General features: G+C 38.0%; 1 protein-coding gene across 1 annotated transcript in view; it reads left to right on the top strand.

The window, feature by feature from the left end:
* LOC128948886 (inositol polyphosphate 4-phosphatase type II-like) overlaps positions 1-27,451 on the top strand; it is a 128,693-nt gene that overhangs the window by 59,447 nt on the left and 41,795 nt on the right. The window contains exons 8-13 of the mRNA XM_054293645.1: positions 2,553-2,683; positions 5,723-5,827; positions 9,060-9,168; positions 14,325-14,502; positions 19,207-19,419; positions 24,094-24,238. Of these exons, the coding sequence (XP_054149620.1) occupies positions 2,553-2,683; positions 5,723-5,827; positions 9,060-9,168; positions 14,325-14,502; positions 19,207-19,419; positions 24,094-24,238 (881 nt within the window). The remainder of the gene's footprint in view (positions 1-2,552; positions 2,684-5,722; positions 5,828-9,059; positions 9,169-14,324; positions 14,503-19,206; positions 19,420-24,093; positions 24,239-27,451) is intronic.

Here is a 27,451-nt window from a genome sequence, read left to right as displayed (position 1 = left end):
TACTGGTTGAAGTGGATTTTTAAAGTTATTCAATGAAATAAGTTAACATTAAAGTATTAAAATATTATTAAAAATTTCAACAATTGTATTAGTGTGAACTGTAAACTTTTTCAAAAATGGAAAATATTATGGTTTTTCCACTCTGTGTACTTTTAGAAAAGGCCTTTCATGTAATAATAATAAAGCTTGGTACTGTGGAGTATTGTTGATGGAGTTTAGATATAGAAAAGACAACTCTTTTTTCATTCATAACTCAGAATTTTATGGAGTCAACAACAGCAGTGATAAACTGTAAAAAGACCACGAGACATAAATCCAATTTAAATGCTCTGTCTTCTATAATTTCATTAGAAAAAGAAATAAAGTGAGGCTATGAGACTGTTTTCTATGGAAGTGTCTGCCATATAATCCTGTTTTCTAATGGTTTTGATTTTGCTGGAGTTTAAAATGCAAATAAATTCAGAAATCGTAGTCTTTAAAATTTCCACGCTGTGTATGCTCTAGATTGCTATAGCGCTGTACTCTCACTTTAAGCATTGTTGATGTGTCTTTTTTTGCCACATATTGAAGACTGAATTTTTACTTCATTGATTTGTACATGTTTCTGAGGAGAAACAAATACCAACCTTGTCACCAGTAATGGGGACAGGATTTGATATTTCTTGAAGACCTATTAAAATTAATATTCCCATTGCTATTGATGTCAGTGGAGTTAACTCTCAAACTTCAGTTTGAGACCAGCAGCTCCAGGCATGAGCTTAGATGGAGGCAGGGATGTAGTTCTTGGATAGAATACTCTATTCCTATACAGAAGGAGTAGTAAAGTTTTGGAAGCCAGCCAGGTCCAAACATTGTTGCTAAAACTATTAAATCAGACACCATAAATATTAAGGGCCAAAACATTATCGCTGCACATAAACAAAATTGCATATCCTGACAAATTTTACACATTTTGCTGAGAAGGAAGCCCTAAGATTTTAATTGAAAGGGAACCTCATGTTATACTGCTAAAAACTGGCAAAGAAAATGGTCCCTGAGAATGTTTGGTTTATCCTCTCAAATCCCTTCGTGACAGATTGTTCTTATGCTACAGCATTACCAGTTTGTATTGCTGGAGGAAAGTTTAATTGGTTCAGCTTCAGGAGCAATTAAATGGCAGAAAGTAATAATATCGTTAACATAGACTGTCAGCAAGTCCACGTGTTGTGTCTTTGTTTCCATGTTGATATTTTCAAGAACATGTACAAATGCAATGCTTTAATTCCGCTTCCAGTGCAGTCTCTCTGGTTTTGATTGTCACCTACACCAGGAGCAGAGGTCTGCCTATGGAGCTTGTTCTGACTGCACTGCTCACACTAATGCAAAGCTAATAATGATGGGGAAAGCACCACCAGTGTGTTGCTGTTCCATTTAAGAAGTCATTTTAAGGCTTTTTTGACTAATGGTCAGATCTGCTGCTCACATAAGTGAGCTCTGTGTTCCTGCGCTGCAAGCTCACTGGTCCTTTCCTCCCTCTTTCCACCTCTTCTACCCTATTTTTGCTTTTTCTTACATAATTTTTCTATATGCAAGAACTGTCTTCTGGAAGACTTTTTGGAGACTTCCAAGAATTACAGTGGAACACTCTTCTTGATGCTCCAAGGAAAATAATGAAAACTGGTTGTGTTGCAAACATTTTCTCCTGTTAAATTCCAGATGTTTGAAGACTGACTGAAGATCTTTTATTTTCCTTAAAAGCAGGTCCCACAAAATGGCTTTGGGAGAGATACAGGAGAAACTTCCTCTGCAAGAGGAAAAACCAAACAGAAAGCCCAAAATACTAAGCTTGTTTGTGCAGGAAATTCAGATGATCTCTATTTCACTCAGGTCAGCTCTCAGGAGTGTACAGGAAAACTGATAATTTACTAAAGGATTTCCTTTTGGATTTCCAGTGACCTGTTTGGTTACCACAGCAGTACTTTTTTGACCTGATGAACACTGGACATGACATTTTAGGGAGCAGGTGTTGGGATTTTTTGTGTATATTTTGTTTTGAATCCTGAAGAAATGTGGTGAGAGCTGATGTGTTGATTAAACTGAATTTGTAGAAACACTGCTAGAAATATGTGTTTATGAAATGTTTATGAAAGTATACAAAGAGTAGTGCATCAAAACAACCATACTGAAAGTTTTGCAGGAAAAAGAAACTTTATATTCTTTCCAATGTTGTTTAATATCTCTTGAGATAAAGTTACTTGCTCTGAGCACAACTCTCTGGAGCCTGGAAGCCTTCTTTCCTTCATGAAAGAAGTGGTATTTCATTTTGAAGGTTACTGCATTTATACCAGATGAGTTTTGAGCACAAAAGTTACTGCATTATCTACTGACATAATTTATTGTTTACTTGTAAAAGAGAGATGAAAAGCAGATCTCACAAGCAGTCCGAAAACGGATTTTATTTCAATTAGAAATCTTTCTGATGTTTTGTAGCAAACTTGTTTTAGATTAATTTGGATGAACCTTGATAGATTAATGAGTTAATTAGCGCCTTCCCTTTTTGCTTTTTGGTACAGGAATCAGGAGCTTAAAGACCTGGGAGAACTTGCTCCTCACTGGGACAACATGCGCAAAAGTGTAATTGCTCACTGTGATCAGTTGCTGAGCATGTACCAGGACACTCTGGCAGAGCTTGGGAAGCATACAGGTGGGAATCTGTGATTTTATCTGGAACCTTTCAGAGCTTACTAGATTGTTAGCTATAAAATACTGGCATATTCAGTGGGAATAAAATACATAAAAATCTTAGAATCAAAGGATGGTTTGGATTGGAAGGGACCTTAAAGATTATCAAGTTCTAGCCCACCTGGACCAGGTTACTCAAACTCCCATCCAGCCTGGCCTTGAATACTTCCAGCAATGGGGCATCCCCAGCTCCTCTGGGCAGCCTGTTCCAGTGTCTCACCTCCCTCCACATTAAAGAATTTCTTCCTTATGTCTAATCCAGATCTCCTCATTTAAGTTTGAATCCCCTTGTCCTGTCATCACATGATCTTGTAGAAAGTCCCGCTCCAGCTTTTATTGTAAGCTCCCTCCAGGTACTGAGGCAGTAAGGTTGCAATTGCATCAGCCTGAAATCTCTTTCCCAAGCTGAACTGTTCCAATCAGCATCTCTGTGGCCTCCTCTGGACTCACTCCAGCAGGTCTGTGTCCCTCCTGCGCTGGGAGCCCAGAGCTGGATGCAGAGATCTTGGTCACAGAAAAGGAGAAATCCGATTTGAGTGTATTAAAAAAAACCAGTCTCTAACTGAAAGTCACCTTTTTGAAAGCAGTCGGTCAGCTGCTTAAATATTTGGTGGGGGAAAAAGCTCTTGTGTTGCACTAAATGTTGTATAATTATTTCCATTTTGTTGGCAGAAGTGACGTTTCTTGTATTTATGATTGTTTGTCATCATCAGAATATCCCAGTTCCAATTTTGGCATCTACTGTCTAGCCCAGTATGGCACTTCCTGATTCTGTTTTAAATAGTATCTATATGTATTTTCAATCTTTGCCTAATTAATCTTGAAAGCGCTCCATAAAGTGTCGTAAACAAGCCAATAAATATAGATAATGACAGATCCAATGTAATAATTATAACATTCAGGAAGATATTGAGGGGACATTTTGAGATTTTAAAAAACAGACAATATAATCTCTTAAACATAAACCCTGCAAGACCTGTGTTGTGCAAAGTGGCTTTCTAAAGGGTTTATAATGTTAAAGGACCCATCTTAATTGGGTCTTGAGAGAAATAATGTGGTCCTGGGAAACTGAGGTCATCCGGGAGGAGCAAATCAGCACATGTAAAAGAGAAAGGGACATTAATCAGAAAACAAAGCAGTCTAATACAAGATTGTATACAAGATCAGAAAAGCAAGCCAGACATAGATTTGATTTAATACTGTAGTTGAACAAATAGTTACGTTGGGAGCACGTTGAAATTCAAGTACTTATGAAGTAGAAATTGCTAAGATTAGGGATGTGAGTACAATTTTAATTCAGACTTTTCAGGTCAACATATTTCAAGGCATGCCAAAAACCATTTTGCTGTTCAGTGTAGCCAGTGCAGGTGTCTTTCTTCATCCTAAAACATCGCCTGAGTTTGTGTTGAATTGTTCAGAAGGGCAGATGGCACCTGCAAATAAAATTTCTCCAAAATATGCTCATGCTTCCCCAGCACAATAATCTCACGTTGGGCTTTTTGAGTGATACCCACTTGAACTCAACCAAACTATTTGGGAATTTAGTGGAGAAGGCTGTTAGGAGACCACCTAATTTCTTTTTGAAGTTGAGAGATTGCTGTGGAAGTATGAGGAAGCCACATTAGTGTTAGACAGCAATTTTGGTTTACCAGCATATTTATTGAAAATGGATGTTTAAGAAAGTTAAAACTATTTCAGATTTGAGTTGTTTTGGCAAACACTTTTATCCTCAGTTATGGGAGAATTTGAGAGAATGTAAAGCATTTTATTGTAAGGAAATATACCAGGAAGATATAAGTGTTAGGAAACAAAAAGCCCAGTAATTTCAGGTAACTCTAAAGCACAGATTTGGTGATATTGGGAGGGAGTGGAACTTTGAAAATTATTTGTTTGTTTCAATCTGCATCATGGGATTTCCTGTCTAATCTAAAATTTTGACTCCTGGCTGTGCTCTTCATCTGTATTAAATTATAATTTAAAGTTCCTAACTTAGGGAGCAGCCTGAGCATGCTTGGCTGGTCTGGAGCATCGTTGGTGCCCTCTGGCAGAGTGGTTTATATTGGGAGGCTCAGTGCTCAGTCCTGTGGCAGTTTCAACAGATAAACACTAGCAAGTCTTGATTGGGCAAGCAAAAAACAATTTAAAATATTTTCTTTATCTTTTTATGTGTTTGCTTCAAAAAAAGGCTGAACCTTGGCAAAACTTATTTAAAAATTCCATCTGAGTGAGAGGAATTTTAGTTCTAGTAATTAATAGTTGGCGAAATGATAGAATGTTGGAAAAGTGGCCTAGGTGAACGTTGGGCTGCCTGAGTTAGAAGACAAGGCCACCTCTCTTTCCTAATCTACACCCTTTTATTTTATACAGATTCTGTATTAAATGTGTTCAGGTAAATTATATTTTAATGCTGTTGGACTTTAATTATTTTTCTTTACGCTACCAAAAAACTACTCAAATTCTAATGTTTTGGAAATATACAGCCATATTAATTTGTTTTGTTTTGTTTTTCCAAGGCATCATGCCTCCTCTGAACAAATATATAGCTTTTCTTAAGATAGTTTGTGTTTCTTTATTTGACCTTTCTAGGAAGAACGCATAGCCTATTCAATACAATACTTTTCTTCAAAGAAAATAATCTTACTTGGAAAAATGCAGTGCCATCATAGCTCTGTAACCTCGCAGTTTTAGCACAGAATATACACAATGCACATTAACTGCTGCGTTGTCTCCAGCAGACTACAGACTGATTTCAGACAGCAGGGAAGAGTATCTGTCTCCCAGAATAAAACAGTTAGATTGCTCTGTGAATTAAATGCTGCTTTGCTGCTTCCAGTATGGATACATGCTGAGACTCAGTGAACATTTCATCTCCTAATATATAATTATCCATTGAAGGTAAATTAAAGACAACTCCTCACATACAAGTATTGTCTCCCTTTAAAAGGAATACAAAAACATCTGGGTAGTTAAGACAATGATTCTTTAAACTTTTGTTTTTCAGGTTCTTCCTTTAAATCAAGCTGTAGCAAAGGAGAAAAAACACTAGAATTCATCCCAATAAATCTTCATCTGCAAAGAATGCATGTGCATAGTCCTCGATTGAAAGGTAAAGAAATTCCCCAAGTATGACTAAGTGTGCTTTGAAACACAGTTTCACTGAAATCTAGAAATCACATCCAAAGTCAAAGCTCTGCAAGGAATTTCCCTGCCTCGTCTTCTGATGCCACAAGTTGTGGACAATTACTGCACATCTTGGAAAACTAGGGGCTGGTTAACTAAATTTCTTCCAAGTTCTTTTCTAAAAACAGATTCCAAGAATGTGCTCATGTTGTTCCTATGACACTTCAAGCAAATAAGTAAATGGAGAATATGTGCTATTTTGGCTCAGTGTTGAGTGAAAATACTGCAAACTTCCAACATCCCCTGGAAAGGGGGATAACTTTCTCTAACATGGTCTGTGGTTCTTTTTAACACAGAATTCTGTTGTTGCCACTTGCATATGATTTTAGCAGCTTCCTTTACAGATCAAAGATCATATTGATACATATATATGACCAAATGGCACAGTGAATAATTTGTTGATCAATTGAGATCTGATAAATTTGCTGTAACTACAAACACAGAAATTACATTCTGATACGGTTTTTGCCTTATTAATACACTCTGCATCTAAGATTGTAAAACAGGAAATAAAAACAGTGGTAAATTTCCTGTTTTGTACTGTGTGAGTATACATCCACTTCTAAATTGGGACACAGGGGCTTCCAATTATCTGTTAGATACTTGTTGGTTCAATATTTTGTTATTTGTTTTACTAAAAAACTGTGCCTCCAAATATTTCTACAAGATGGGGATTTATAGTGACATAATGTGATAACACAGATTTTAATTTAATGTTTTCAAGTTAATTAATTAACTGAAAAGGATTTTTAGGTTTGTAATGGGGGCCAGAAGCTTAACGTTGTCTTTTCAACAAAACCTCTTTGTGAACAGGACACTGTTCTATTTGCTAAATAAAAAGAGAATTTGAGTGAAATCTGTGACTTACTTAAGCACCCACAACTTTTACAGTACTGGAGTTTTGTTTTGCTTTTTAATGAATTTTCTCCCTTCTTCTCCAAAACCATTTTGCTTTGCACACATCATTAATTGATAATCAAAAAGAGTACAGGAAGAGATAAATGTTAGAATTGTTCTAGTTGTCTTCCAAATTTGGATCTTCAAATTATAAAACTCTGCCTCTGTTAGTTAACTGATGTTCTTCCCTGTGTCTTGTATTAGATATATGCAGGCTAAGCAGTTTGCAGCAATTGCTAATTGATCTGGAATAGGCAGCACTTCGATATGAAGTTGGTCTTTCTCAGCTCATGGTTTGCTTGGCATATATCAAAGGACACCTGGAATATAACCAGGAGAATGATACTGGAAGGGGAAGAATAAAAATTCATGGAGGTGGCATTTAAACAAGCTAATGATCCATGGAGGTGTCATTAGCCCTTACACTATCAGATATCTTAATTTTGGGAATGCAAGATAGGTTTTTATCCCATCTATTGTATATACACATTGGTATGTGGGTTTTTTTGTGTTTGACATGTATAATAATAGGTTTGCTTTTCCTGAACTTTTGTTTGGGTTGTCATTGAGTACTGAAATGGAAGAGAAAGTGTGCTTAAGCTTTCAGTAGGAGTAGCTTTGAGGAAAAATACTGTTTTCCTATGGGTCAATGGTATCCTTATCCATTTGATAAACCCCACATTGTGCTCTGTTCATCATACTAGAGAACTTAAATCTGTATATTGACATAGCTTTGCTTTTGTTTCTGTTTGCAATATGTGCTTGTTTTAAATAGATTTGGTGAACTGAAGTGGTTTTTGTTTTGCATCTGGCCAGTTTAAGACACTGACTGCCTCCTCCTCCTCCTTATTGTCAAGTATCAGTGGAGTCCTAATAGCTGAAGAATATGTATTAGTGATAATCTGTATAAAGACCTAAAAGAATGGGCTATTTAAGAACCTTGAGGCTCACCTTAGGCAAATGAAATTATGTCACTTCTCCTTTTAAGTGGATATTGAAGAGTCACCAACTCATTAGAGCTCAAATCAATTTGAGCAAATGTGTTCTGAGATTCAGCTCAGGAAGTAAGGCATAGTTCATTAACTGTGAATCATTTGTACAGTGCTCATGCTTCTGGGCATATTTATCATCACAATGCAAGTTCTATTTTAGGAGAGGTCTAGATTTTAATTTACATGGGAAACTTCTTTGAGGAATAAAACAGTTCTCAAAAAACATCCTGTAACGTTTCCTTTAGAAATGCATTTTAAAGATGAGGCATTCGGAACTGCACTTTTGTACCTCCAGTAAGTTCAGGTACAAAACAGGTACTTACTGTAAATGTAAATTTTTAAACTTAGAAAAAAATAGTTATGTGGTGTGGGATGTAATTAAATCTTCATCTCCACCCTGAGAATCAATCACGAGCTCTTTGAAAAATGATGTTTCACCTCCAGTTCTGTAAGCATATATCCACAAAAAGAATTCATCCCCTATGTCATAAGGCACCAGGTATATACAGAAAGAGACAACAGATTGTTTTCTCAGCAAGCATTTCATTAGTATGATTTATTTCCTATTCTGGTAGCTTCTCAACTGACTTTGTGTTTATAAACATATATAAGAAGTGTATATCCTAGAGCAGGGCTCACCAATTCAGCATTAAACACCATTATATCTGAAAGTACAGTAGCATTACATCCGAACAAATTGAAGCTAGAAAAGGAATAGGGATTTTTACTAGCCTAATTGACTTCTCTGGGAATGCAGTGAGTTTGTTGTCATTTGAAATCTTTTAATCAAGATTAGATGCCTAAACAAAGAGATGCCTTCACTCAACCAAGAGACAAGCTTGATGCAGGAATTATTAGCTGTGATTCAGTAGTCTCTATTATTCAGTCAGACTATTCCATCAAAATGGTCTCTTTTGACTCTAAAATGCTTGAACATGACTACAAGTTAAATAATGAAAGGGGCAATAGAGTGGAATACGCAATGGGCCAATTTACTTGTCAGCTTTGTAAACTGCAGAGCTGGAATATTCTTCTACTCAGTGGCACATAATTTACATATAGCCATAAATCAAATGAACTTTTTAAAGTGTGCAGTGGCTGTATAGAAAGATTGATTAGCTCTTGGGCCTTCTTGGGACATGGATTATCAATTATTCCCTGGAAATTATATAGACTTGTCCTTACTTTTTGTGGAATAGATGTCATAGTGTTTCCATGATTTAGGGATAGAAGCATTCAGATGTCTGTGTTCCTCTGTTCCCATTCCAGATGCTCTGTATGATGTTATCACTGTGGGAGCCCCAGAAGCACATTTCCAAGGATTTAAGAATGGTGGTCTCCGGAAACTGCTGAGTAAATTTGAGGCTGAAAGACGAAAGTAAGTATTCTTTCCAACAGCTGGGAAAATACCATTAAGGTTGCATTAAAATGCTATAAGCTCACTGAATAACAAAACAGTTTATCCTGCTGAATGAATGGAAGATTAAAATCTGGTAGGATTGAACACTGCATTCATAAAATATTCCCCTTTTTTCCCCTGCTTTGATGAAAATTGAAACACGCTCTAGTTCTTGTGTTAAGACCAATTTTGAGTAAACACAGGAAATTACCTCAAGCTGTGCTGCAGGGTGTTCAGGTTGGGAGGATTTCTTCATGTAAAGGGTTTTTGTGCATTGGGACTTGTGGTGGAGTCATCATCCCTGGAAGTGCTCAAGAAAAGGCAGGACTCGGCACTCGGTGCTGCGGTTTAGTTGATATGGGGGTTGTTCTGTCAAAGGTTGGACTCGATGATCTTGGAGGTCCTCTGCAACCTTAATGGTTCAAAATTATGATTTTTTTTCCTTGTATTTTAGGAAGCTGGAGGTATATCAGTACTTGAAAACCTGCTGTTCAGAATGAGCGATCTCTTTGGCAATTCTTGTGCTAAGAGGAATGTATCTGTAGACAATTTTTAAATACAGAAATTGTAACTTAAGGTAGCAGCTTTATTTCTGACAGGCCTGGGTGTATGCTAAGGTAGAAGTATTTTTAGTACGCTGTGAAAAAACAAACTACTCTTATTCTTCAGAAAGCCAAAATAAGACTAATCAAAAATAAAGGTTTCAGTTTATTGTGGAGCTCAAATGCTTTGTTCACTGTTGAACATGCGCCAAAGTGTTAGTCACATCTTTTCCTAAGAATGGGATGTATTTGTGTTTGTTGCTGTGGCTGTTCAGATTTTTTCAGTAGTTGTGACTGCTCAGTGCTCCAGCTGATGGTGCCAACTGCAGTGTTACAGCATTCCAAAGGGAAAGCAGGGAGGGAGTGCTCTGATCTAAATTACCATGACAGTCCACAGCAAATTAATTCCATTATAGTCAATGCTCAAAAAAGTTTCATGGATAAAATATCATAGAGAATAAAAGGGAAATTATTCAATTCTTCTGTTGACTTCTAGGTTGAATAGGAGCTGGCATTAATATTAACATCAAACAAAACCCAGCAGATCTAGTTGCTTTGAAAGCTGTATTATTGAGGGGGTCTTGCTTGCCCTACACAGTATAAAAACCCTGTTAAATCTTCAAAAAGCTTTCATTTCCCTGACCACCTCTGATGCTGAAACCTGCCAATGAAACACGTACATCATGTTGATCACATAAGACGCATCGAGAAACTCGGTGTTAATATTCTGCTGTCAGCAAACTGGTATGGGCAGCCTCATCCCCATCATATGAGGGCCTAGAAAGTACATGTTTTCTGTTGAAGAAAATGCCTGAAGACACTTCTTAAAGTATTTTCTCCTTTACTATCTGATTAATGCAGTTGCAATAGTGATTTGTGGGTTTTTATCATAAAAATTTATAACTGAAGCTGCTAGATATAAATAATATAATAGACATAATCCTTTAAAGTTATATGATATAAAGTAGCATTACAGTTCTCACAGTGCTCACCTTTCAGAAAATGAACCATTTCTTACTACATTCTCAATCTTATAATGGACAAATTTATTTCACTCTGGCGACAACAGTGCTACTTTGCATGCACCTGTTTATTTTGCTGGATAAAGGTGTTTTGAGGACACCTTGTGTCCCCCGGGGCACCTTCTGCAATTTGAATTTCCTGTTTTATGATGGGGCTAGATTTTCTGAAGATTTTGTTGAAGGAAGAAGTGACACCTTGCGATATCAGTCAGAATACAGAACGAACAGGAAAAATGCAGATTCAGCAGCCGTTTTCTCTAGGCTAACTGAGCTGAAGACCTAATGCAGGACGTGGGAAGAGACTAGTTCTCAGCCAATCCTAGCAGCTGTCTAGATGTGACAGAATTGCCTTGCGTGTTTTTGACCTTCAGTCTGATTATTAGAGCAGTTTATCAAAATATTCAACAGTGTCAGCATATTGCAATATATTTCTTGCGCAGTCTTAGACTTGTGGAATTTGCAGACAAAGAGAAACAGTTATCTGGTAGCATTTGCAGTTGCAAAACAAAAACAAGACTGAGACATATGTTTTGTGAAAGTTTATCAAGCAGAAGAATGTGGAAAATGTGTATGTGAAGATAGTTCTGGCATCTTTTCTATTACACAGAATATCAATCTTTGTGCAGACACAAAGGGAAAGTCCTGTATAATAATATTTACAAAAATGCAGTGGCTTTGCAATTCTTCTCTCATTTATTACCATCAGGAATGTCATATCCAATTTTTATAAAAGGCACATTATAAAAAAAAAATAGGACCTGAAATGAGAGCAAGAAAGGCTTTTCTTTTAAGTGAAAAGTTTCTGGTATGTGATCTGAAGAATGTCCATAAAGCAAGTTTAGGACTGAAATGACCGCTGACAGTCATGTGGTTATGGTTAATGATGGCGCCAATATATGGAAATGGTCAAGTGTGGTTTTATATGCTTAGTGAAAGCTTTCAAACTTTTCCCAGAAAGCATTATAATACAGTTTTCAAAAGGTACCTGAGTCATAATTTACATATGAGAGGTATGTTTTCATTATGCTGCTGCTATTCTGCACTGGACCTACCCATGCGGCCTTTACCCTAATGCAGAAGTTTCATGCAGTTTGTGCCTTAGGACACCTGTGAAAAGTTTCTCTTCTGCCTAACAGTGCTTACATACCAGAGCTGCATGCAGCAGTAAGCTTTAAAAGTAGCTGCAGAGGAGGGAATGTCGCTTACTTGTGAGTGGGAATATCTGTTTGTGAAGGCTAAGGCCACAGAAAACCTCAGCTAGTCATACATGCAGCAGTGTGAACACAACAGTTAGAAACTTCAAACGTGTTGTTTCTGAAAAATAATTACACATTCTTCTAGGGGGATTGAGAAAGTTGCTCTCAAATTATGAGAGGAACTAAATATTTGAAGTTGTGTCGTGCTTTCTAGGGTTCTGAAAATGTTTAAATTGTCCAAATAATTACCAGTCTGGTAGTGCACTTCATTCTGAAGAGTCATTCTCTCTTCACTAATTCCTTTACTTAAAAGCTATGATTTACTTAATTGCAATGAGAACTGCCCACACCTTTGGTGTCACTGCCCTCTTTCTTACAAGTGGTGTCTGTAGCTTTTCTGCTGCAATATTCAGTGAAGCCTAGAGCTGTGGGAGATCAGTGAAAACTATCTAGGATTTAAAGACTGAGGGAAATCCCAGAAAGGAGTGAACTTGATAACAGCATTAGCCAGATTCAGCCTGCAAAAAGGACTTTTTGATAAAGGGAGGGAAAAGCCTGATGGGGAATTAGAGAAGTGTCAAGACTTTTAAGACTATGTCTTCACTGCAATTAACATAGACTGTTGCTCTTTGTCCCTGCCCTATCCACTGAGCCTGCTGCTTGAGGGTTCCAGTGGATGTAGTGCCAGATCTGACTCTGGAAGTCATCTCACTAACAGGCTCTCCACCTCAAAGGCAGAACTGTGGCAGTTTCTTGATTACTCAGAGGGACAGAGGTTTGCTTGTTTTTCCTAATTCATTAGGAGGGACAGTTTATATTATTCACTTTGCTGAAATACTCAGAATTATGACTTCTACTAGACATGGGTCTAGTAGACATGAGTAGCTCATGTAAGTTGGAGATGCGTCATAATTTAGATGTGGCTGGTAGTAATGGCAGCTATATGCCATTAATCCTGATTGCTTCTACAAAGAATTGTATCTAGGAATGAAGACATTGGTGAAAGACAGAAAAATAGAATGGATATTGGGGAATAGAAAATTAGAATTGGGTATTGAGAGTATACCTCAGCAAAATATGTAAGCAAGAGCCTTCATTTTAAAACTGCTTGAAGCTATCCTTATTTGCCAGAATCATAGAAAATGCTGAATTGGAAGGGACTGATCAAGATTTAGTTTCTAATTTGTAGAAAACTAAAGAGAAGGAACTAGAATTCACTCAATAAAAGGCACAAAGGGGAACTGGGGGTAGGGAAGAGATCTGGACAAAGACTGAAATGAAAGCGAATGCATAAAGTTCAGAGGATTGAACAAGTGTCAGTATTTGGTCTTGGTATGCCAAATTAAGAAAGAAAGAAAGTGGTGAAATGGCTGAAGGGACTGAAATACTTCAGACAAAAAGGAGAGAAGGGAGATACAAACAGTACCAGCTGGGAGTAGCATGTACATTCCTCTGGCATTGGTGATGTGCCAGGAGGGGCTTGGGTTCTTTTTTTCCTGTTTTAATCTGAAGCTGCAGAAGATTTTGGTTAGTTTCTCTGAAAGACTAAACCAGGGCTTTATAAAAGGAAGGGTTACGTACCAGAGGTTCAGGTGAGGAGCTGTGGGCTGCAGGCAAGAGCCAGTGGGTGTGTGCATGCTGTCTGAAGTGGTGTTTGAGAACAGTGGTGTAAGAGGATATTGCATAATTTGTAGGGAGGAAAAGAAGAAAGAGGGATAGGAGAAGTCCTGCCAAATAATTGCAGTAGTTTGAACAGTGGACAGTAGGAAGTTTGCAGTGTGCATTTGTGTGGTTTTGAAGTAATTCACTTCCGCACCCATTGCTGGGTCTCTTCTTGCAAATCAGATGCCTGTTCTTTATTGGAGATAACTCTGTTTATCGTCTCTTCCTGGACATCATTGAGGCCAATCAAAACACAGTGTGGGCCACTGATCAATTCAACCTTAATGGCCCACTTGGAAAGACTCGGTGAGGCAGTCAATTCTCTTTTGGGGAGCTCAGTTGGAAGAATAAGGAGCCTTATGCTCTTTGATATTATTACCTGACTTTGTCAAATATTTTCTGTCTCTAGAATTACAGTGTTTAAAAGAAACACATAAAAACATGGGGGTTTATGTTCAGATCACCCACTCAAAGGAATTTTGCACTGTATTACTTGGAGCATGTGGTGGTGGGCTGTTTCATGCCGTTTATGCTTTTACTGTTCAAGGAAAGGTTTGTTTTTACCCTTAAATGCAGGATCAGTGGTGTCTGTGAAGTTCAGGCATCTGGCGTTTTTTTTTTTTGCAAAAGTAGTGGTAAGATTTTTAGCACCATAAGCATTGCTGTTAATGGCAGAAATGAATTTGACATGATGTGACTCTCTGTTATCACAGCACTGGATACCAGTGTATTTACTATTCACCTGAAAACACAGCCAAGGCAAAAGAAGTTCTCAGCAACATCAGTCATCTGCAGCCTCTCATATCAAGCCATGCAGACCTGCTGCTCAGTTCTGCAAGCCAGCGTTCTCCAGACAGCTTGAAGAACTCTTTAAAGATGCTTTCAGAAAAAGTAAGATTCAAATCCTCACTGCAATGGAAAATGGAGTAACCAAGTCTCTCTAACTGCTGGGGAGGAAGGGGGGGGGGGTTTCTGCATCATTTGACTTTCACAGCATCAGGAAATGTTAAATAAACTCAGCTAAAATAAGCATCAAAATGTTGTTATTAGAAAAATAATGTTATTTAGCATTTCTGTAGGCCTTCCGTATAGAAAATTAATGAAATCTATAAAGATTGCTTTATTAAAAAGTGTAATTAATTTAATTTCATGTAGCTTCTTCATCCTCTAGTGGCTACATACTGGAGTTTATGAAAATATCAACAATTATAAATAATTTTGTAGTATGAGAAGTCTTTTTTTTTCATTCTCTTTCTATGATATTTCAAGCTGCTGGTTATGGGAGGTAGTTCAAGCCAGGTTGGTGTATAAGGTTTAGAATAACAGCATGATCAGAAATGGTGATGCAGCCTGGAAGGAGAAGCTGGGAAATTTGCTCTAGGAGATCTCAAAGTTTATTTCTCTTTTTCCTATTATATCTGTCTGTAGCTGTAACCTCTTCCTCATTTTAGTTCCTTTAGTTCTAAATTAGAGAAGATAATGTTCGCCGCTGGTCTCACAGACTGATAATGGAGATTAGCTGAAGCCTGTAGTGCTTCCCAGCATATGTTACCCTATAAAAATATGAGCCCTTATATGAATAACAATATGAACCCTGTGACCCGAGAGCTTGTGAAGAGTTTCCCATTTCTCCACGGGCCATCCCTTCAGCAGTATGATCCCAGTATGGCTCAATAACACGATCAGTAACCATTTCCATGCATCTTCAGCTATTGGGAAGTGACAGCCCTGTTGGTCTGTTGAGCACCATTACCCCAGCAGCTCCTCGTGCCATAGGAGGGTTTCAAATATTGATATTGAGCTTGGCCACTTGCTGGGAAGGCATTCCAGAAGAGCACTAGGGAGAGGAACATCGCTCTCAGCGGCAGATGTGTGAATCCACACTCGCTCTGAGAATGTGGAGTCGCTCTGAGCGTCAGGGGTGATGGAAGAAGGCAGAATTCAGCCTGGAAATGAAACAGAGGAATTTAAGGAGGGGGACTGTAGTGATTATGGTGTACCTCTGGATGCAGGAGGGCATTTTTAGCTGTGCATAGAAGAGTGAAGCTGCTCTGTTAGAGGTTAGTTCAAAGAAATCTGTATGCACAGGCAAAGCCAATCAGGCAAAGAAGGGTTTGTTCTGAAGATCCAAGGGGTGGTTGCTGAGCAATGTGCATTTTCTCTGCCATTGGCCTCTGGACAGGAGGAGGGGATGATTTCAGAGGCAGGAGCCATGGTACTAAAGTACTGCTTGAACCATGGCTCGCTAGAGACTCTGGCTATAAAAAGGGGACAAAAAAGACAATTCATTCAGTTTGCTAAAGCCTTAGGTATTTTACATTTATAGCTGGTGGCTTAGTTGAGTGTGTTCATATCAGCTTTTCAGGACCAGGATTAAATTGCTGTTAGTGCATGAGCTCAGGTTCCCAGAAGAAGGAGTCTCACCCCATGTACTCCTTGGATGTCTGTCTAGCCTCCACCTTTTGCTTGGAAGAGACAAATCCAGTTGTCTGAACAACTGCAGCAGGAGTGGTTCAATACCTGCTTCCCTGTCTATTACCAAATGCACTCCTAGGAAAAGGTGGACAATAGAGAAATAGGGTGGATTGCTGAGGAAGCAAGTGTGCTGGGACAGCTGCTTGTAAAGAGGGGAGGAGAGATGGGGAAGAGAGACCAAGAAACAGCTTCAGGAAAGAGAAATACAATTTCAAAGCCCTAAACTCAGTGAACCCACACAATACTGAAATTAGATCCCTCATGGTTAATTCAAAGCCTTATATTGCTGTCTTGAAATATTCTGTCTGTATAGTCTGGTACAGTACTGGAGAACCAAGACTACCAGAGTGTTCCTGCTTGCATTTAACACAGAGTAGCACATGCTCTGCTGAGTATAATGACATGATATCTGCTTGTGCTCCTGAGGCATATGTAGTGCTTTGCTATTCCATCTTTCCTGCACTTTTTGTATGTAAAAAATAAATGCTCTGATGTTTTAACTGGATAGATATTTAGAAAGTAAACATCTGTTTGAAGCCATAAAAATTATTTGCCTGGTGATTAAATTCTGCAAGTTTATTAAAAAACATATCACTTGGTATATATAAGAATTCTTTCTATAATTATTAGGTAGCAGTGAGTAAATCTGAATTATCAATAATGTGAATTACATTAAAGTGTTCATGTTGGAAATGGAAGGACTGGCTGCATGGATTGAAAGTGGAAAATTAAATCAAATAATTCCACTGCTGCTTCTTAAAAGGAGCTTATTTTCTCCTGTTAAGCATCTCCATATATAATTTACAGTTTCCTGTAGTGTTTTCCTGAGACTAACCTTTTATCATCCCTTTTTGTTAGTTGATTAAGGAAGCCTTTAGCTATCGACAAGTGTATCAGCATTTGCAGCTTGCAGCAGGCTTGATAAATTAATTTTCCAGCTATGCCTATCTTTGTTTGCAGAAATACTCTTTAGTAGAGTATCTGAAAGAATTTGCAGAGTTTTTATTTCTTTGTATAGACTGGTTTTGTGATTTCAGTGCAGTTTCATAAATAGTGATGTTCTGCAAATTTAGCTGTACTGAGCTGTTAGAAAGTGAAGTTAAAACATAGACTGCTGTAAAACCAATGGGATCTCTGAATGGAATTTAATTACAGAATTATTTGAGTTGCTGCATGAAAAATGGAGTCACACTTCTGTACTGATTTTCTTTTAAAAACTAAATTTCCCTATAAAATATTTCTATTCAATTATATTACTTAAACTTTGCAGTCCTAGTGGGCATTATTTACATCAAGCTATCCAATTCTCCTAATTTTTTGAAATGTAAAGTTTTTTTGAGCGTTATTCTGAACCAGAAACGTGAAATTTTCTCAAACAGACATTGTGGGGAAGGTAGATATTAAACCTCAGCAAAACCATGATATTGCTGTTTTTAAGGGTAGACAAGTAATGGAGTTTCAACTCTCTTGCTATGGAACTGTAGAAGTGTTGAAGAGGAGCTTTGCTGTTACCACACAACCCCTCAAATCTCATTGTGCCATGGTAAGGCAAAGAATGGTGGGGTGTGATAGCACTATTCCCCAGAGACTAAGTCATTCTCCAGGCATGCACCATCTGGGTTGGAAATGTAGAAAACTGCAATTGTCCTGCAGAGCAATTCAGGACAACGAGGAGACAGTCCTGAGAAAACTGTTAAAAAATGGCCTTTCCCTCAGGCACCAAGTTGGTAATGAGGAGAAGGAATGGGTCTGGTAATATCGCCAGGGAGATGAGTAGCGTTGCCAAGTCTAAAGAATCCCAAGTCAGGTCTGATTTTGGTTTTAAAAAATCAATAATTTTTCTTAGATGTGCCTGCAGTTCTTATTTTTAGAACTGTAGAGATTTATTTGGAGTAAAATTTTCAGCCCGTCCATGTGAAACAATTCAGAAAGCATTTTTTTGGTAAACATAATGAAAATGGGAAAGACAGAAACTTCTCATTTAAGTACCTCACCTAGCAGCTGGAGCCTTAAGAAAACCATTAATTTTTTAGAGCCTTTCTGTCTTAAATATCTGTAAACTTTTGAGAGGGTCTTGAGACAGGAAGGCAAGAAAAAGAAGTTGAGTAGGAGTGGGTGCAAAAGAGGAACAGGTAGCATGAAGAAAGGGATAGGATAAGAAATGCAGAAACTGGGAGAAAAGACTTCCAGGAATCTTCTCAGGAGTTCCAGGGAGGTGCTGGCACTTGGCACTTGTTTGTTTTGGGGTTTTTTTGGCTACTTTTCCCTCCAGTTTTTGCATAAGCAGCACATAAGGGCTGAAGAGAGCTTGGCTGGGCAGCCCTCATTTTTGGCATTTCCTGCTGGTTGAGGCTGGATCCTCTGACTCTTATCTACATACCTTCCCACATCCCTGTTTAATTAAGATTGTCTGCACAAAGGCATACTTTCCTTGTTGAGGTGGAAGGGAGATGAATAATGCAGGGAGGTTGAAGGATTTAAAAAATACGGTAAAATGCCAGCTGTAACAGTCAACATAGAAAAATGATGCAGAGATTGAATAGCATCTTCAGAAGACCCGAGAAGACAACTTCAGAGTTTCCTTTCTTTAAAATATACAAAAAAATCAAGCTTGAAATCAGGTGTCACCTACCATGATATCTGGGTTGACACCTACCAGTAGTAAAATTTATCTGTGGAAATACTGCTTTTGCAGATACTGCTATTTCAGCATTGTAGAGTGGTGGGTTTTATTTAGAGAGATTATTGAACTGGTTAATTGTGTTTTATCTTACACTTATTCAGAAATCATTGTGCTGTGGTTGGTTACTCTTGGAAGTGGTTCTTGTTGAGGCTTGCCTCTGAGGTGAAATTTGGAATTCAAATAAAATGTGAAAAGATTGTGATCTCTGACAGATAATGTGCTCCTGTGTTAATGCTTAGAACACTGGGATTGTAGAATGTGATCTCTAAAACTCTTGAAATTTTCCTCATTATTTGTTGGCCTACTTTGTTTTCTGCCTCCCAGGCAGGCCTGAAACAAATAGCCGCTCTGCCTAAGGATAATTCAGTGTTACACAGCTTTGCTGCCATACCACATTCGTTGCTCTAACCTTTCCATTGGTTTGGTTTTTTCCCTAGACGGAGTTATTTGTGCACACGTTCAAGGACCAGCTGGTGAGAAGTGCCCTTCTAGCGCTGTACACGGCCCGGCCTGGCTGTGTGCTCAAGAAACCAGCTGTGCCCAGGAGCAGTGCAGAGGATGGGGCTGATGCACAGCACCAGGACCATCCTGCTCACATCAAAAGGCAGGACTCCATACCCCATCATTCTGAGTATGATGAGGAGGAGTGGGTAAGTGGACAGAAACCCTTGGCCAGTGAAACCCTACAAATTAGCATAAGCCACCTCAAGCCCTCAGTGTCCTTGTCACATGCCGTTGCAGGGGGCAAAGGGGTGCAAAACTGTAAAATTGTGCTTCTCAGATGCATCGCAGATATGCAGATTTTGAAGCTAAATTGCAAGGCTTTGCCTAAGTACAGTGTGCTGCTCTGAGACTGCCTAGTTGTGCATAGAACAGTGAAGGTGTTGAGTGTATTCTTGCCCAGACACAAGAATAGTCTTTGTTCTTACTTGGGTTGGTTTTGCTAGTTGGGCAGATTTAAGGACTGGAACAGTATATGCTGTTCACAGGGAAATGGTTTTTTTCTTCCCCACCCCCTGCAACACCCCTCTCCAGCCCTCAGGGTGTAATCATTTTAAATACACTGAATTAACCCTCAGCCCATTGCCCCTAGACTCTGTTCTTAGAAACTGTCTGAGGTTCTGTAAAAGAATTAAATACAGTGTTTGGATTTTAACATTCTTAGCATATCTTTCAAAGATATGTATTATTTATATGGCTGAAATGTTATAAATCAATTATTTTGGTGGATGTCTTCTTTAATAGGTCTGTTACTTTATTTCATACGTACTCAAGCTATTTTTATTCAGTCCAGGCTCATGCTTTGAGTTCATCACTGTATTCTCATAGACGTAAAGGATGTCAGCATATTCATCTCTATTGTAAATAATTAATAACTTGTGTGAGCTATGGTATTCCACCTAACCTGTAATTTTTTCCACACCAAAAATAAAGGAAGAAGAATATATTTCTTCTAGAAGAAAGGCAATTATTTCCAGCCCCATGCATTAAGTATTCGTGAAATTTAAACAATAAATAACTCATTATTTCATTTGTCCTCCAGTTTTAGAGCCTTTAATTCACTTTTTCTTGTTTTCTCAACAACCTGAGGGGCTGGAATGGTGCTCTTTGCTTGAACTAAAGCCAAAATGTTTGTTTTTAGCTGTTGAAACATTTAGAGATATAAATAACACAATAGTTTTTGTAAAAGAGATAAATTTTGCACTGGAAAAAGTGGCATTTGTGAAAGCTGCATTTTAATTCAGTACTGCAGTTCAGCATCTCTGAAGAGAAGATAGCTTTGCTGTAATTCATAACTAAAAGCCGCCAGGTGCTTGGTCCTCACCTATTAAACTGCATAAGTGGGTCATTTTAAACAGCATTCATTTTTTTCTGCTGAATTAGTAATCTTGATTCAAATTAAATGTATCATTCACTGTTTTCTGAATTGAGCTGAGTCAGAGTCATTGTCAAACTTGAGACAGTATAAATTTTGGAGAAATTTTGTGATTTTTTCTGGATTTGAATGGTTAAACTTTTCAGTTATTTCTGTCAGTAGAGGTGATATGAGTTTTAATAATCAAATTGTGATTAGCACGATGGAAAGAGAAAGAATAAAGGCATGTAAAATTTGAAAAAACACTTAATCCACTGTGAAACACAACTATAAAGGGAAAAACTTTAATATATGTTGCTTTGTATGCACAATGCTCTATCCTCCTTTGCTGTTGTAGGTTTTTTCCTCACTATTATCAGTACTAAGTGTTATAAGTACTATTATAAGTACTAGTGTTACATTTTGCAGTTGGAACTTTAGTTTTGCCTGAAATCTACATCCTTAAACAACTCTTTAAGCTGACCCTTGAAGCAGCCCACGAGGGTGTTAATCTCTGAGCAGAGCTCAAAAAGGCCTTAAGGAATTATCTGAATATCCACTGAAATGAAGGCGACACAGCATCTTCAGAGTGCTTGGACGTGCAGATGCTGTGCCATACATGGCACAAGCAAAGCACACAGCTGAAGTGGTGTGTATGGAGGGACAAGAAGTGACTGAGGAGCTCTGTGGTGAATTCGGAAAGGCTGAGAATCCTTTAAAAACAGAAACAGCCTCTGGGACTCCACTGGCTGGCAGTGTTTAGAAGGAAGACATCCAGTCAGGTGCAGTGACAGAAAGGAGTGTCCATTCCTGCTCTCTGAAATGAGGAAGGTGTCTTAGTTTTTAATGATACTTTCTGATCAGATGGAACTTAATTACAATTTTTTCAGTTGGATGAATGAAAGAGAATTATTTTACAGGCTCATTTTTAATTGTCCTAGGAGAGGTGCCCAGCTTTCACTGATGCCAAGGCCTGCCTTTCCATCTTTTCATCTGCTTAAGAAGATGAAAGGTCAGTGCTAGGCTACAGGAAAATATTCTGGAAGTAGTAAAAGATGACAATAAGAAGTGACGAAGTGAAGGGAGACGGCCCATCTTAATTGATCAGCATCGAACTCCAATTTATTGATCTAACATGCACATTTTTATAACCGTGTTAATTAAGTTCATACATATTGCAAAACCCGAGCTCATCATTGGCTACAGATTACACAGCAACCCCTCCTCTTGTTTTCAATACCTGTGGTTTGTTATTGAGACCAAAACTTGTGTTTCTCATCCTGTTATTAACTGTTCTCAAGGCCTCCATGTTTGTCACTGCTTTCCCATCACTACCCAAGGACAAGGTATTTACTTGTTATTAAAAACAAGCCTGAGAACTTTGCTGTTTACAGCTGCCTTTTACTTTTCAATCAGCTGTATATTTTCATGGCCTTTTTTCCTTCAAGCCATGTCTGAGCAAAATTCTCCAACAAAGAAACGGATTAATTTCTTCTCATGGAGAATCATAGAAGCCACTTGATTTTCAGTGATGGGAAACTGCAGTTTTACTTGAAAATTGTTCCTGCCAAACTGCAGAATTTCAACAGCCTTCTTAGATAAATGTGACTGCCTTTGGTGCAGACAGAATAACATCTCAATGAATGATAAATAGATGCCTCTACATTTTCTATCTGCCCACAATCCCAGGAGCCTCCTGTGTGGAGAAAAGGGGCAGTGAAACAGGCCCTTGCTCCCTCTCAGTTGCTTGTATATAAAAAAGCCAGATACATGATAATAAGAGTGAGCTTTCTGTCAACAGATGTTTATGAATTTCGCTTCTAAACCCTCAGGGAACGTTTGTGGGAATATTGTATAGAAATCATCTCAATGCTGGGTTAATAGTTGGTTTGAAAAAAGTGCTCTTTCCAATGTGAAACAAGGGCTCATATTTGTGTTGCTTGTGCAATAACTCCAGATGCTCTTTAAGAGCTTAATGCTTTTTTTGTGCAGGAATTAAGTTCCCCCATCACACAAAAGAAAAGGGAAATTAGATTGCTCCAACTTCTCTGAGCAACCTCACTTGCATATTCCTCAGCAACTTCAGTGACTGAAAGCTCTGAAGCTCCCTTATACTCTGGAGGATTCTTCATAGAATCCTTCTCCCCAGAATTATGCTTGTGGGCGGTAAAAATCAGTAGTTTCACACATATTGTAAATGTTTTTTCAGGATTGCTTGAAGTGCATAGAGGAGGAAACTTTTGAAGGAATCTATACCTGCCCTCAGTCTTTTGTGTCCTCAGGAGGAGGGAGCAGGGCATAAGATAAGATCCCTCTAGTCAGGCTGAAGCGAGGCATATAGTTGAAAAGCGACATTAGATTTAAATGTTTGCCTTAGCAGTGGCTCTAGATTTGCCTCCACTCAAAATCCAAGGGTTGCCATTTAAACGGAACTATGCTATTTCTCTGAGTTCTCAGTTTTCTTTAACCTTCTCTCTTGGTATTTTTGCAACTTCATTTTTCTGCCTGAAGACCTGACAAATACATAATGCTTCTGGCTCTGTAAAATACAAAACAAAGCAGTGATGTTAAATTCCCATTTTTAACCCTCAAGCAAACTCTGGTTGCTCTGCAATACTTTCAGAATGACTCAGCATTGAAACATATACTTGGAGAGGGAAGGGTGGTTTCTGTGGGTTTGTTATGGTTTGGTTTTAGTCTGATTGCTTGTCTTGTGAACAGCCTCATTACTTGTATGGCTTGGTTTCTTCCTTCTTATTCAGTGCTGCAAAAGTAGGTGCAAAAGCTTTGATTTCTGCAGCATCCAGCACCTGAAGGACCCTCCCTATATCTCTGATCCATAACAGCTCTTTCTTATGCTCCACATGATTTCTTTTCCTCTCTGCTTGTACAGAACTTTTTGTACCTCTCTATTACTTCCCTAATTCTCCTATTGTAAACTCAGTTAAGTGTGATGGTTGCAGTTTGTGTGAGAGGTGAGGAACAAAACTGAAATTGTGTTAGCTAATAAATATGCCATGACAGCAAGTTTCTCATTTTAGTCCTTGAATTAACATTTTCTTCAGCAGAGTAACTGATGTGATAAAATACAGGATATGTTAAATTATCAAAAAGAGGTTATTAAACACTGTGACAAAACTGGCCCACACAAGGTTTCATTTGTCAAGCTTTGAGTGTGTCTGTACTCTTAAGGTATCATTTAAATAGACAAGCTGCTCAGTTCCTTGCTATTAGACCTGAAACTTTGTCTGCATTATGTCGAGTTTGAAGCGCTTGTGCACAGTGTCTAAAACCATAAAAGTTTGGGTTCATTTACGCTGCAAGAGAATCTCCATGAAAAAGGCTCAGGTTGGTAATAGGCTGAAGGATGAGAGGAGCAGTCGTATGCTAACATCATGAATAACTTACTATTGTCCCTTTTTGGTTTTTTTTCTGCAGTAACATGCAGTGATAATTCTGGTCTTTTCAGGACAGGGTCTGGGCCAACGTGGCAAAGAGTTTGAACTGCCTTATTGCCATGGTGGACAGGCTGCTTGAAAAGGACAACATCAGCAACATCAAAGAGGGTGAAAATGAGCCTTCAGCAGAAGATTGCAAGGTGTTGCATACAGGCGGTAAGCAACCTCCCCTAATTTTTTTTTTTTTAGTCATTGACAAGAGTAAAGAAAAATTTGCACAGCTACAGAAAAGTCATCTAGAGAAGACTCCATAGTATCTTTGATGAGAGTGCTAATGGCAAGGTTTACACATTTGTGGGAGGTTATTTATCAAAGTACAGCTTTAATGTGTGCTCAGACTGCTTGCCATGTGCAGTTGTTTGTACTAGAGTGTAAACCTTTTGAAACTACAGTCTTTTCTTTTTGTAGGCTGATGTAATTTAATTTACTCTAGATTTTACTTGCGTGTAGTATTTTGAGGAAAAAAAAAATTGGACTGTGTCTTACCCCATAGAAAATTTGTAAGGAAAGGTGAACATTCTGAATCAGTGTCATTCTCCTGCAAATGCTTCTGCTTTTCTGAGGTGATATACTGAGTTTTATTTTCTGATTTGATAAAATTCATGTTTACCTGGATATACCTGTCAGCCTGTGTCAAAAGGTCAAATGGAATAATTCAGTGGGATGATGTAAAGAAAATTTTGTGACAAGGGTCCTTGTCACCTTCTGATCTTCTCCTTCTCATCTTCTGATCTTCTTCTGATCTTCTCCTATGATTCATGTTTGCATTCTTGATGCATAGATTATATCTGCTTAATAAGTCTAATGGAATTTTCTAGTCTGAAAGTGTGTTGCAATAAATGAAACAGATCCTTAGTGATGGTGGTAGTAGTCCTAATGGAAGGACATCAGAGCCAACCTTTGTGCCACTCTTTGGCTAAATAAATCAACTCCCCATACAAAACAACAAACCAACACAACTGCTTTATTTTGTACAGTTTTGTATAGTTTCAATTTTCTTTTTTTTCATTGTGCATTTTATCCTGTGTCTTCCCTTACATGTTCTCCACGGAATTTAATTACATCATTTTATATAAAGACTTTTAAAGTTATCAGTACTCACTTGTAATTTATTTCTTACACAACAAGAATTAAAATCACTTTTAAAGTTTTATGTCATTTGTGTAGTACTGGTGAGATCTGTGAATTCTGGTTGTAGTATTGATTTTTAATGCAGCTGTAACATCTGCATTTTACCAGTGTGAGAGGTTTATGCTGGAGTCCTGGCATCCTTGTTTTCAGTGCAAGATGTGTTGGACTTGATTTTGTGTGATTTGTTCAGAGAGCAGCTTATTCCTTATCTGTTTGGTTCTCTAAGTTTCTGTCTACCAGGCATGTAATGTTAGACAGGAGGGTGATATAATCTCTGCTCTCTAGTGAAGGCTTGCAGGTGAAAAATATCAACACAGCTTTCTACACCTTTCCCGCCTTCCTCAGAGAAAGTACAAATATTCAACAGCTAGGTAGGTGTAGTTTTGAACTTGGGAGAATCCTTAGATGGTGGGCCTTTTACAGACTTTTACAGACTTTTCCCTAATTTCCTTCACTCTCTTCAACCCCCTGAGTATCTCCTCTGCTATACGCCGTGTTATGGATTTAACCAGCACAGGCAAATGAAATATTGGTTACAACTTTTAGGTCACAAGCCAAAAACAAAAAAGGAAAAAGCAAAGTTGCATCATTTAAAGTACTGTAATAAGGCAGCCATCAAGTCATCAAGTAGAATGAAAGGTAGCTCTTGCTTAGCAATAATGATAATAGTGATGGTTAGAAAATTTTAGATGAGCTTCATCCAGCTGAGAGGTTGTCTTCTGGAGCTGGTGGGCCAAAGACACAAAAAATATCCAACTGCTATGATGCTGGAATAAATCCTTGCTTTTTTCTTCATTTCAGAGCCATCCCTATTTCTCTTGAATAAGTACAGGTGTCCTTCAGTGAGAGCAGTGCTTTTGTTGAGCTGTCCTGAAAGTTCTCTAACACTCCCTCACATGAGAGCTGCAGAGATCTGTGGGGCAAACTGCTGTGTTTTCATGTCCTTTTTGAGTAAGACATCGTTTTAGGAATGCCTTGGACAGTTTATAGGACTTTCAAGGTCACATAGAGATGGAGACGTTTTAAAATTGCTTTCTTTTATAGGACTAACTTGAAAGATGGAGCTTTCCGAAGAGCTTTCCAGGTGTGTGCCAAAGTTGGTTCCCTAATGATTTTCAAAACTTTGGGGCCAGAATTTTTCATGCTTGACTTCTCTATGAGAGTGTGGGTGTAGATGTTTGTTTTTCTCTGCATCTCCCTCTCTGAAATTTAACGTGAAACCCTAAGGCTGCACTGTGAAGCAACTACACAGAGGTTGAGATTCCAAGTTTACAGTTACAAATTTGGCTTTAATTCTGCTTCATTTTAAACTTGAAGCCTGATTATGAGTTCACAGCATTTTCCTAGATACAAAATCACACTGTGTACGCCCATAGATACATTTCTAAAATAACAGACTTTTGCACTACTTAAAATTCACAAACGTGACATAAATGAAAAGCTTGCCACATCTTGCTTATATATTATACATAATTTGAGCATATTTGAGCATAATGTATTTCATTAATACTGCAAATATATGGCACAGGTTGATCTTTAAGTCTGAAACTGCTTTAGTTGATACTCAGAGAAATTGGGCTGCTTTTGTAAGAAAAAGAATGCAGAGTTTTGAACAAAATAATAACAAATAAGCCTTGAAGTATGAGATTAAATTTTTGCTTATTTAGTGAACCTGACTGGTTTTTTGTAGCATATAGCAATGAAAGACCTTTCAAAAAATGCACATCTGTTCATTTTAGATGATAGAAAATATTATGACAATATTTTGATGCAATAGCATTTTCATATAAATTTAGATATTGTTGTAACATATATTCAGAGTTTCCTAAAGTAGGTTGATATTTGCAGTCTCAGTGACTATAGCATTGTGTGGTCTTACTCTCTTTTTTCAAACATGTTTATATTTGTTGTTTGGAATCTTTGTAATTGGAGATACTGGAGCACTTTTTTTTGCTGTACTCTGCCTTTCAATGTGAATTATACCTTCCTTAGCCTTAACTTTTCATGCAGTCTGACCTTTGAGTGTATTCTAAAGACTGAATTTGAGTTACAGTTACCAAGGTAACATGCTATGGTTTCATCAGTCGCAGGATTATGAATCCTCTGCAGGATAAATCAGGAAGAGTAGAAGGATTTTTAAGGAGAGGGCTTTTTTGTTGTTCTTCTGACTCTAGTCTGGTTTGCCTTGGAGAAATATGTGACAACATTAAATTCTTTTCACTTTTGCCTTTTCGTTTT

The sequence above is a fragment of the Melozone crissalis genome, unplaced genomic scaffold (assembly GCF_028551555.1).
Source record: "Melozone crissalis strain CALT ecotype California unplaced genomic scaffold, PUWL_Pcris_2 ptg000168l_1, whole genome shotgun sequence".
Taxonomy (NCBI): domain Eukaryota; kingdom Metazoa; phylum Chordata; class Aves; order Passeriformes; family Passerellidae; genus Melozone; species Melozone crissalis.
The sequence above is the reverse complement of the archived record's forward strand: the minus strand, read 5'-3'. Positions and strand labels throughout refer to the sequence as shown.